The following is an 11,563-nucleotide window of genomic DNA, read 5'->3' as shown; positions in this document are numbered from 1 at the left end:
AGATAGATAGATAGATAGATAGATACAGTAGATAGATAGATAGATAGATAGATAGAGAGGGGAAGAAATGGAGAGATGGAAAGAGATAAGGCAAATCAGTGGAGATGGAATGAGAGAAGGGTAAGCTAGATAGATAGGGTAACGTAGAGATAGAAAGAGAGAAAGAAGTAAGACTGAGTGAGATTGAAGGAGAGAGAGATGGAGGGATAGAGAGAAAGAGAGACAGAGTGAGATTGAGGGAGAGAGAGAGAAGGTGAGACAGAGCAAGAGATGCCCTGGGGCAGAGGCTGGCCCTCAGCATGGGGGTGTAAACAGCACGGTTCCAATCATTTACGCAGCCTGAGGCTCTGACCTCTCACACCACACCACACCTCATTGGTGTGTGTGTGTGTGTGTGTGTGTGTGTGTGTGTGTGTGTGTGTGTGTGTGTGTGTGTGTGTGTGTGTGTAAATATGGTTATGGTTATGGTTGTGGTTATGGTATTTAGCATAAGTAGAATTTCTGAAGTGGTAACGCTTTTGTCCAAAGCGACATATATGTCGCTTATATATATATATATATATATATATATATGTCGCTATGACTGGGAGCCCTCGCCTCTCACCCCACACCTCATCTCACTCTACCTCTGTCTCTCACGCACCTCTGTTTGCTCAACTCTGACTCACCATGCATTCATTGTGTGTGTTTGTGTCTGCCTGTGTGTGTATGTGTGTGTGTGTTTGTGTGCGTGTGTTTGTGTGTGTATGTGTGTGTGATTGTGTATGTGTGCGTGTGTGTTTGTGTGCGCAGGTGTGCATGTCAGCATGTGTGTGTCTGTACATATGTGTGTGTGTGCATATATGTGCGCGTGCATGTTTGTGTGTACATGCGTGTGCATGTGTATGTATGTGCATGTTTTTGTGTGTGTGTGTGTGTGTGTCTATTTCCTCAGGTGGTAAGACTGATGATGTGTATGTATGTGTAGGGTGTTGGTGGGTGACCTCGTTAGGTGGTTGATGGTGTGCATATGTGTGTGTGTGTGTGTGTGTGTGTGTGTGTGTGTGTGTGTGTGTGTGTGTGTGTGTGTGTGTTGGTTGAGCCACGCTTGAGCTACTTCCTGAAGTGGTAAGACTGATGTTGTGCTTGCCGGTGCTGAGTGTGGGTGGCTGACCTTGTTAGGTGGGGAATGGTGTGCATGCGTGTGTGTGTATCAGTGTGTAAGACTTTCTGTGATTGTGTATCTGTTTGTGTGATTTCCTGCCATGTGAAAACTAACCGTAATGCATTACTCTCATCTGAAAAAAACTGTGTTTGATGTTTGAAAGCACAAGCACACAGTTGTTTGGAGGAGCTAGAAGCTGCGCTTTGGACATCTGACTCGAGTTAGGGCCCTTCTCTCCTGAATGCCTCAGTGACAGGTGAGGGAGAGTTGGAGATTTCACCGGATGATTTCACATGAACCCTCTGTCAGTGTGTCTACAAGCCCTTGCCAGACACCCAAATCATACCTCAGCTGACCTAATGAACTCAACTTTGAAACTTTGTGCGCCCGGCATGGCAAATACTCATTTTCTTTCCTCGACAACACAAGAAAGAGGGTCGACAATGCCATGCACTCAGTGACAGAATGCCTGTCAGTCAGAGCACTGAAAGCCCTCTGCTTTGTAGATAATAAATAAAATAAAGATAAAACTCTTTCTATCCAAACTGTGATTGATGGATGAACTGTAAATTCAGCATTGTGCAAGCCGTTCTTTAGCAGAAAGGTGGAAGGGTGCCAGTGTAATTTCAAAGAGTGAATATTCTGGCTCTCAGAGCGCTATGCCTACTGCCAGCTGTGAGAGAGTGTCTTTTGGGGCCTCATCAGAGAGGGAGAGAGAGAGAGAAGAAAAGAAAGAGAGGACGAGAGAGAGCGAAAGTAAGAGAGCGAGAGAGGGAGAAAGACAAGCCCCCAGGCTCTTTTCATTAAAATATATTTACTTAAAATGGCGTAAGAAAGAAAAAAGGGGGGACCAGAGAGAGAGAGAGAGAGAGAGGGAGGGAGGGAGGGCTAAAAAGAGCTGACAAACACACTGGAAATTGCCCTGCAGCTCAGTAAACATCAGATTGCTGCTGCGTTCCTTAAGGAAGAGAGCCCCCTGGAGGCGAATATGTGTGTGACAGTTTTGGCGGCAAGCAAATGTGTTTGTGCAGGGTCAGCGGCGATGATGGTGACAGCAGAAGGGGTGGGGAGGGAGGTGCGATGGGGGCTCAGGGGTCAAGCTGACCTATTTGCTAGCAAGGAGCGTCCATGTGACTCACTGGGCAGATATAACCATCTCTCTTTCCGAGACCGCCGTCTCTCTCTCTCTCTCTCCCTCTCTCTCTCTCTCTCTCTCTCTCGCTGAGTGGGAGCAAGGCTGGGAGAGGGAGCGAATGCCACAACAAAAGAACTGCTCCGATTTTTTTCTCCGGTTCTCTTAGTTCCGCCTGATTTTGTCCTGGGGGGGCTGGCTGTGTGCTCAGTAGTCCGTTTTACACACACACGCACACTGATCTATGGTCAGTTAATCCCTCACGAGCATCAGAGATGTTGTTATTTATTTTTAAGTGCTTGCCACAGTGCTGCCATGACAAAGACCTGAGAGTGTGACGCCTGCCGATTTGCCTCGAGCTGCAGCCATATTTACATCTTCGTTTGTTTCCCCAGATTTGTGTGCGCCGCACACCGGAAAATAGACTTCCACAGGTTATTTGTTTTGTAGGAAAAGATAAGCTTTATTTTTAAAAACTCATCTTAATCCACATCTTACTCAAAATGACATTTTTATCCCCTGGCTTCAAACCAGAAGTTGGCTATACTTTAAAACACACAGAGAACTTAGTCTGCACAGCCACTGTACTGCCTCAGGGTCACAGGTTGCATCATGGATTTATGGGTGGAATTTGCATGTACATGTAACCTGTGCAGGAGTTCCTGTGCAAAAGGAATGCATATGTGTGGGTGTGGGTGTTAAGGGTGGTCTCTGTGCATGTGTGTGTGTGTGTTTGTGGGTGTTAAGGGTTGTCTTAAAGTGCATTGTATACATTTTGTGTATTTTTTCCTCTCTCCTTACCATCTGTGTGTGTGTGTGTGTGTGTGTGTGTGTGTGTGTGTGTGCGTGTGTGTGTGTCTGTGCGTGCGTGTCGTCTGTGTCCAGGAGAGAGGGTGAGGGTATGCGTATATTCTGGGACCGTCTGAGGGAGCCTGCGTTCTCGTCGCGTTGGAACCCCTTCACCATGGATTACCCATACTGCACCTTCACCTACCACCCCGTCAGGAGCATCAGCGACAGGTTTTCCACACTCTGTGATGTAAGAGACACCCAGCTACTCCTGTTATCAATCCATCCCTGCATAATAGACTAACAGCTCTATGATGTAAAAGACACCCAGCTACTCCTGTTACCTAGCACAATAGACTAACAGCTCTGTGATGTAAAAGACTCCCAGCTACTCCTGTTATCAATCCATCCCTGCATAATAGACTAACAGCTCTATGATGTAAAAGACACCCAGCTACGCCTGTTACCTAGCACAATAGACTAACAGCTCTGTGATGTACATGTAAGAGACACCCAGCTACTCCTGTTATCCAGCACAAAAGACTAACAGCTCTGTGATGTAAGACACCCAGCTACTCCTGTTATCCAGCACAATAGACTAACAGCTCTGGTCTTGAATACAGAAATGCAGAATGTTTTTTTGGAGCAGATGCTACACCATCACTGCTACTGCCACGCTCAGTCGCTAAGATTTCCGCAGCACATACACTTTGTGAACGTTCCGCATCCGTTCTGCATCCGTTCTGTGTTCAGCCTAACGTAGCCGTAAGGGGCCACACACACACACACACACACACACACACACACACACACACAGAATAAGGTTCTGCATTTCCATAGAGATCAAATGCAAGTGCTTTCTGTTAAGTGTGGGGCACAGTGTAAAACATGTTGAACTTGATATGCCTGAATTTGCACCAATTTAATAGCATACAGGTCATCAGAGGCATTTCTTCATGAAGGCATTTACTCAGAACTCAAAGTTCATATTAAGAGATGGTCTGGCTGTACCCAGACTTCATTAAGATTGATAGTTTGCCCTGTAGCTATGCAGGAACAGGCAAAATGAGACTTTCATTCTGTGTTGACATGAGATGATGGGCTCTATAAAGCCCTGTAACGCAATGTGACTCAGAGTGAGGTGAAAGAGACCTGGCGCTTTTGAGAAGAGTTGGCCCACAGCTGGTGTGTGTGTGTGTGTGTATACAGTATATGTATATATATATATATATGTGTGTGTGTGTGTGTGTGTGTGTGTGTGTATGTATGTGTGTGGGTGTGTGTGTGTGTATGTGTGCTCTTTTGAGAAGAGTTGGCCCACAGCGTGTGTGTGTGTATGTATGTATGTGTGTGTGTGTGTGTGTGTGGTGTGTGTGTGTGTGCTTTTGAGAAGAGTTGGCCCACAGCTGGTGGGGAACTGACACATCCAGCACATTTGCTACTATGAGGGAGTTTGGTGGTTTGCAGTGAGGTGTGGATGTGCGTTTAAAGCCTGCTCAGATCCAGCTGGCTCTGGCTGAAAGGCTCTTGATTAGCCACGAGTCCGTTATCACATTCATCGCATATGACTCCCGGCCCAGATCTGTGATGTGTCAGCTTTTCATCTGACTAGGTTTGTGGTGCTGGTATAACCCCATTTACCGCATAGCCTGAAGCAATACCCAGAAAATTGTGGACTCTGCAAATCTGCTGCAAACATTTATTTTTTGTAAGGGTAGAATGAAGCTGTGAACAATTCTGAGGCGCCCTAAGAGCACCCTTGTGAATATGCTTAAGAGTTCTCATAGGACCTTCTTAAGAACAAATCAGAGCCATAGAAAAAGAGAGTTGCGACACTCTTTGAAGTCGCCGCCACGCGGTCACGTGGTTCACGTACGCTTCAACAGTTCCAAACAGTTTTTTGCGTGTAGTGTTATTTCAATGGGATAGACAGCAGCAAGTGCGTTATTAGACGGGAAACATTACAACAAAACAAAAACGAGTGTTATTACGTGTTAGCATGCTTACATTATAGTGTCAATTACATATTGCGAGTATAATTGGTCTGCAACATCGATCTAAAATATGTTCTTTGGTAGTTCTAACATTGGACGTTTGTTTCCATGCTGGACATAAGCTGTTATTGGATTCCTACATTTGCCTGTATCACGCTACATATACTTTACTTACATTGTCCAAATATAGGCTATGAATTTTGTATCCCTTTGTGTGTGGACATTAGATCCAGTGTCCTTCTCAGTTCGTTTGGTGAGATGAAGATGAAGGTGCCCAGACCCCCCCCCCCCCACTACAGCTTTGATCATTGTAAGACTAGCAATAAACGTCTATCAAATATATAAATAGCATTCAGTAGCCTAACAGCTTACATTTTAAAAGTTTCATCAATGCATTAAATCTGTTCAGTTCTTTTAGAGAAATAGCATAAAGGTGGCCTTGGTAGTAACATTTTAAGACTAGCCATAAACATGTCAAAAACACATAGGCTAAATAAGAATCAATAACAACTTAAATGTGAAAAGTTTGATCAATACTGCAAGACACCCATTGTTTCAATAACACACTAAGCGATAAGCAATCAACTTTTTCAATAAAATACTTATAGCCTAACTTATATTTCAGCCGCCTGGTGAGACTACAGCATGAAAAGGATGACTGATACATGTTAGATTTTCAATAGAATTTTTATTAAGTTTTCAATATGTGTTTAAAACAAGAACAAGAACAAATGCAAAAAAGACTGGGAGGAAGGTATGGTGACACTGCAACATAAAAAGGAGGTCTGACACTAATTTAGGTTTCCAAAAAATAAAAAGATTTCAGTATCCAAAGTTTAAACAACAAGTGTGTGTGAACTACACAAAAGACACAATGTGGAAGGGATGGATAGCTCTCCATATACTCTGTACACCTCTAAGAGGGCCATGGTGACATTCTTGAATTTCCCCTTGGGGATCAATAAAGTATCTATCTATCTATCTATCTATCTATCTGGTAAGGAGGATGCAACACATTTGGCTGGAGTCAGGAGTGTTATGGGAGGTGTGGAAGATGCTGGATCAACACAACTCCATTTGTGTAAGGGCCCCATTGTGTGGACCTCAAACATAAAAAATGATCTTATCTGACCATTCCAGTCATATATCGCACACCCTTCTTGTCCTCTGCATCTTTGGTCCTGGATAAGCAGAACAGGCACAGTGGAGAATGGAGGGAGAGAACAGAGCAGGTAACACTCCGTGTATACTTGGGACAACACATTAAGTAAGTAGCAGAAACCTAAGCAAGAGGCCAGCAAGAGTTTTACATAGGCTACCCATATACACAGCCAACTATTTGCAAGGCTGGTTGGGGGTGCCACAAGTCCACACAACAACTATAACAATAACATGAAGAATGTTGGGAATTACTTTCAGAGTGATCTATGCCCTATTAACCTGACTACATTTTTCAGTTATCCAAAAAAATACATTTGTCCTACTTACAAAGATCACTGACCTAATGAAAGGCAATGCCCTCCCTGTCACGCCAGTCCGCCGATGGAAACTTCGCTATGTATTTGACAAATTACTTGACAGACAAAGCAATCAAAATTATTACACCAAGAACACCAACACGAAATGTAAAATTACTGAAAACTAAATGAACTAACCTGAAACCGATTATCAGTTGGAGCAAAACTCCTACTGTAGGCTACTATAAAGACGCCACTGTCCCCGCCACGCTTCGTGCCACACTACCTACCATCGCCACTGCCACTGTCCCGTTTGGAACAGTGATAGTGGCACAGGACGGGGCTGGCAAGGGACACAAGAGCCACGCACCAGTAACAAAAACTTATAGTCTAGGTTTTGCTCCTACTGCTTCCCCTGAAATTCATAACTGAAATCCCCTCTTTCACGAGTCGTGGACACTAGCTTCATGTCATGTTCAGGCCACGGTTCAGTTCATAACGCCATAAAACTTCGCCATCTAGCAAGCTAATCTATATCAGGTTTAAAGACAATAATCACATTAATTTGCTCGATTTTTCACCAGAAGAGCGTTAATCACAAACCCATTGATAACCAGCACATCTAAATATAGAGTTACCATGCTGAATGAACTGTAATTTTTCTTGTTCCCCTCATAGCATGTCTAACGTTAACACTATTATGTCAATGAGCTGACTAGCTAACGTAAGCTAACACAATCAATCAGGTTTGATAAATATAGCATTATAAACATAATAAAAACCTGTTGACAACCAACCGATCATCTAAAGTTGCCCTACTACAATAGGCTAACCAAATGTGTTTTGTCTGAAATTCATTATTGACGTAGGAACATTACCTTTAAGCTAACCTCTCTCCACATCAAGGTTTGCAGGCTAACTTTTAGCTTCGAAATTTCGGTCAACATTTAAGCTATAAATATCAGTTAAACAAGCAGCACAAAATCCTCAAAGAACAATACCAGTATCTACTAGTGCAGTTGGTATAGGAAATGCATATGCCAATTGAAAAAAAAGTCATTACCTTTGTCTACTTACCACTGACAATATCAGGCAGAAAGCAATGGAAGTGAATGGGGCTAAAGCCGTGAATGTCAAAGTTAGGAACTTATGAGCTCAGCATAACGCGGAAGTAGCCTAGAAAAAGCGCCGCCATTGTTTCCTATGGAAGTCTATGGGAGTGTCGCAACTCTCTTTTTCTATGGCTCTGGAACAAATGTAAGAATATTCTGAGGAAGATTCTCTGTTTATGGTATTTAGCAGTGTTGTATTTGAGGTTACTTGCAATAAGTGGTGATCATTAAAACTATTATTCCATACCTAAGACATGGCTGTGAGATGCAGTCCAGTGGATGCTTGAGCACTGATATTTATCTCAGAGGGAGAAGAGGAATTGAAGAAGAGTAATTACAGTATTTATTTGTATGGCTGTTATGGGAAAGCTATGAAACCTCACCAGCTTTCTACCCACTGTGCAGTTTGTACACAGAGGCACTCTGCTAAGTTGCATCCCATCACCACAGATGATCAAATTGACACCTGACTTGACCTTTGATCTGTGGCTGTCCACAATAACATGCCCCCTCTCCCCCCTCACTCTGCTCTGAATGTGTCTGTGGGTGTAAGGCTGGAGGCCTACACAGGTGACCCCTCCAGGTCATATAGCCGTTCATTTAACCCCCCAACACACACACACACACACACACACACACACACACCTCACCCCACGGCATCCCATAGCCATTCCACACATTCCAGCCCACCCAAACCCACATGCTGTTCAGCTGAGTGCTGATCGAACACAGGGATACTGATCGACCAGCGGTGATACAGACCAAAGTGGTAGATATTCTATAGTTTGCTGTGGTTTGGCAATGGAATGGGTGAGACTGCTAGTGCTATTAGAGTAAACTTAAAGTGAGACATATACTTATATACAATAAAGTTCCATGTACATAATCTATGGAGCTTTTTGTAAACATACACACACTTGAATTTCTTTCAACTGAACAATGGACAGTATCAGATAGCAGTAAATGGAGCACTACAGCAACAGTTGTTACAGTGGTTTTCAATGCTTAACTTGTGTTTAGTCATTATTTCAAATTAGTTTGACTGTTCAGGTTTACAGTGTATTTAAAAAAATCAGATCTGTTGGGTTCAAAGTAGGATGGAACATCTAGAGTGACAAGTCCAGCGTCGAGTTGGCGACCATGCTAAATGACTCAATTACTCACCAGATAAAACTTTCTTTGAGTGTTATAGTGGTGTGAGTGTTGCATTATACTTTGTCAGTGCTGCATCACTGTTTAATCTGTGATCACCAACTTAGCGCAGCAAATGAAAAGTTCTAAGAAACAGAAAGTGAGATGTTTTGACAGCGTCAGAGTCTTCACTCTCTCCGAGGCACTCACACATCAAGACTCTCAACGGGTGCATGGAGGTGAGGTCAGGAATCCAAGCAGAAAAATGTCAGCGCACCGTGTCTTAAGAAGTTCCAAAGTATCACTTTAATTGTTGTTTTGCAACGTTGCGGTCTAATCAAACTTCATCAGAGCATCAGAGCAATAGACTGAAACAGTGACAACAATAAAGTGTTACCCGGGAGCTTTGTATGACGTTGTGTGCAGGATAGTCATGCTTGGATCCCAGGCAATGTGGGGCCTTGTTTGAAAAACAGACAAATTCTTAAGTCTTAAGTGTTACATTCATGGACCAAATATTATTGTCATTGCTAGGCATATACAGTATGTATTAATGAACATAAACATACATGAATATATATATATATATATATATATATATATATATATACAGTATATAAAATAAAATATATTTATTTTATATACTATATATATAATCTGTTTTATATATATAATATATAAAATAAATATGTGATTCAAAATTAAATATATAAAAATAACGTATAAATATGAGTGACCATTAGCCAGGTAGTCTTAAGTCACTCTTCTTGCCACATTCCCTCTCTCACTCCACTCTCTCAATGCCCTCTCTCACTGCCCTCTCTAACTACCCTCTCATGTTGCCCTTTCTAACTGCCCTCTCTCGATGCCCTCTCTAACTGCCCTCTCTAACTGCCCTCTCTCAATGCCCTCTCTAACTGCCCTCTCTCAATGCCCTCTCAGTGCCCTCTCTGCCCTCTCTCGTTGCCCTTTCTAACTGCCCTCTCTCAATGCCCTCTCTAACTGGCCTCACTAACTGCCCTCTCTCACTGCCCTCTCTAACTGCCCTCTCTTGTTGCCCTTTCTAACTGCCCTCTCTTGTTGCCCTTTCTAACTGCCCTCTCTCAATGCCCTCTCTAACTGGCCTCACTAACTGCCCTCTCTAACTGCCCTTTCTTGTTGCCCTTTCTAACTGCCCTCTCTCAATGCCCTCACTAACTGCCCTCTCTCACCGCCCTCTCTTGCTGCCCTCTCAGCTGGAGACGTTCAGGGAGCAGCTGGCAGCCACAGCGGAGCGTGCTCTGGAGCGGAAGCCGTTGGCGGGGAGGGCCAATGGCGTGCTGACGCTGAACCAGCCCATCCTCATCGAGGCCTACGTGGGCCTCATGTCCTTCATCAGCAACCAGAACAAGCTGGGCTACTGTCTGGCCCGCGGCAACATCGGCTTCTGAGCCACGCCGCCGCTCTACGCTGCTCCACGGGAGGATCACTCTCTCGTCCAGTTCCTCTCGGCTTCGCCACACTCCTGGGTCAGCTGCTCGGGCTCTTCAGGGAGTGGTCATGTGTGTTTTTGTTCCCCTAGTATGTTGATTAAGTATAAATATAATAATTTTAGAAAGTGCTGTTGTTTGAGTGCAGAGTGGGTTTGTAATTCTTTGTTTGTTTTTGTTTGCTTGTTTGTTTTCTTGTTTCAACAAAGACAGACTAGTAATATACTAATCAGCAGTTCTGTTTTGAATTTGCTAAATTATTTTTGGAAACAGCAGCAGTTTTGATTCAATGAATGTAACCAACCACAGCCATCAGCATTGTTTACATCCTACTGTGGTTTCTTATAACGTGTGTAAATCTATCTTGCAAGAGAATTCTAAGAATTCCCTCCCCTTTCCGACTCTCTCTCTCTATATCTCCCTCTCACACACAGACACACACAGACACACACATACAGTACACACACACACACTCACACACACACACACACACACACAGAGAGGCCCTTTGGTGTGTGAAGGTGCATATGTCATATTTGCTTGATCGTTTAGGGGTGTATCATTACAGCCAAGCCTTGCACTGGAATTTCCCTTATTCTCTAATTGTAGCGTTAACTCCTCCACCTTCACCACCACCTCCACCACCACCTTCACCAACACCCTCGTGTTTGTTGCTATAGCAGGACAGCCATGACAAACACTCCTAATGCCAGCTTGTTGTGATGGTGTGTGTGTGTGTGTGTGTGTGTGTGTGTGTGCGTGTGTAAGTGTGTGTGTGTGGTGTGTGTCTGTGTGCGTGTGTCTGTGTGCGTCTGTGTGTGTGTCTGTGTATACGTGTGTGTGTGTGTACGTGTGTGTGTGTGTGTATGTGTCTGTTTCTGTGTCTCTGTCTGTGTCTGTGTGTGTTTCACAAAACCGTGAGTTCAGCTTCTTAGGATTGCCAACCAACAAAAATATTGTGTTAAAACACTTGTAATTTCTTCAAGTTCAAATAAGGCACTTTTATTGTCCTCTTGGTATGTGGTATGTGACTGTACTTATGATCCAAACCTATGTGTAGCATACATTGTGCTGTATATCTCAATAGTATCTAACACATCTAAATGAACAAAGACAGTATACCCCTAGCACCAAGATCAGGGGAAAGGATCGTAATAATTTTCAAAAGGCAGAATTATATAAACTTATACCGCAATATAGGTATTGTATATGTGTAAGTGTATATAATATTATAGTATATAATATAGTATAATATATAGGCCTACTATATTATATACTATAATATATACTATATTTAAGCAATATAGCAATATAGCACGAGTGAGAGTGGGGCCT

At 43.3% G+C, this 11,563-nt stretch overlaps 1 protein-coding gene across 1 annotated transcript in view; it reads left to right on the top strand.

Moving 5' to 3' along the window:
- tprg1 (tumor protein p63 regulated 1) overlaps positions 1-10,616 on the top strand; it is a 37,593-nt gene extending 26,977 nt beyond the window's left edge. Inside the window, exons 5-6 of the mRNA XM_048253575.1 lie at positions 3,162-3,315; positions 9,995-10,616. Coding sequence (XP_048109532.1) covers positions 3,162-3,315; positions 9,995-10,189 — 349 coding nt within the window. The 3' untranslated portion in view covers positions 10,190-10,616. The remainder of the gene's footprint in view (positions 1-3,161; positions 3,316-9,994) is intronic.
- Positions 10,617-11,563: the final 947 nt, after the last annotated feature.

This window comes from Alosa alosa, chromosome 9, assembly GCF_017589495.1.
Source record: "Alosa alosa isolate M-15738 ecotype Scorff River chromosome 9, AALO_Geno_1.1, whole genome shotgun sequence".
Classification (NCBI taxonomy): domain Eukaryota; kingdom Metazoa; phylum Chordata; class Actinopteri; order Clupeiformes; family Clupeidae; genus Alosa; species Alosa alosa.
The sequence above is the reverse complement of the archived record's forward strand: the minus strand, read 5'-3'. Positions and strand labels throughout refer to the sequence as shown.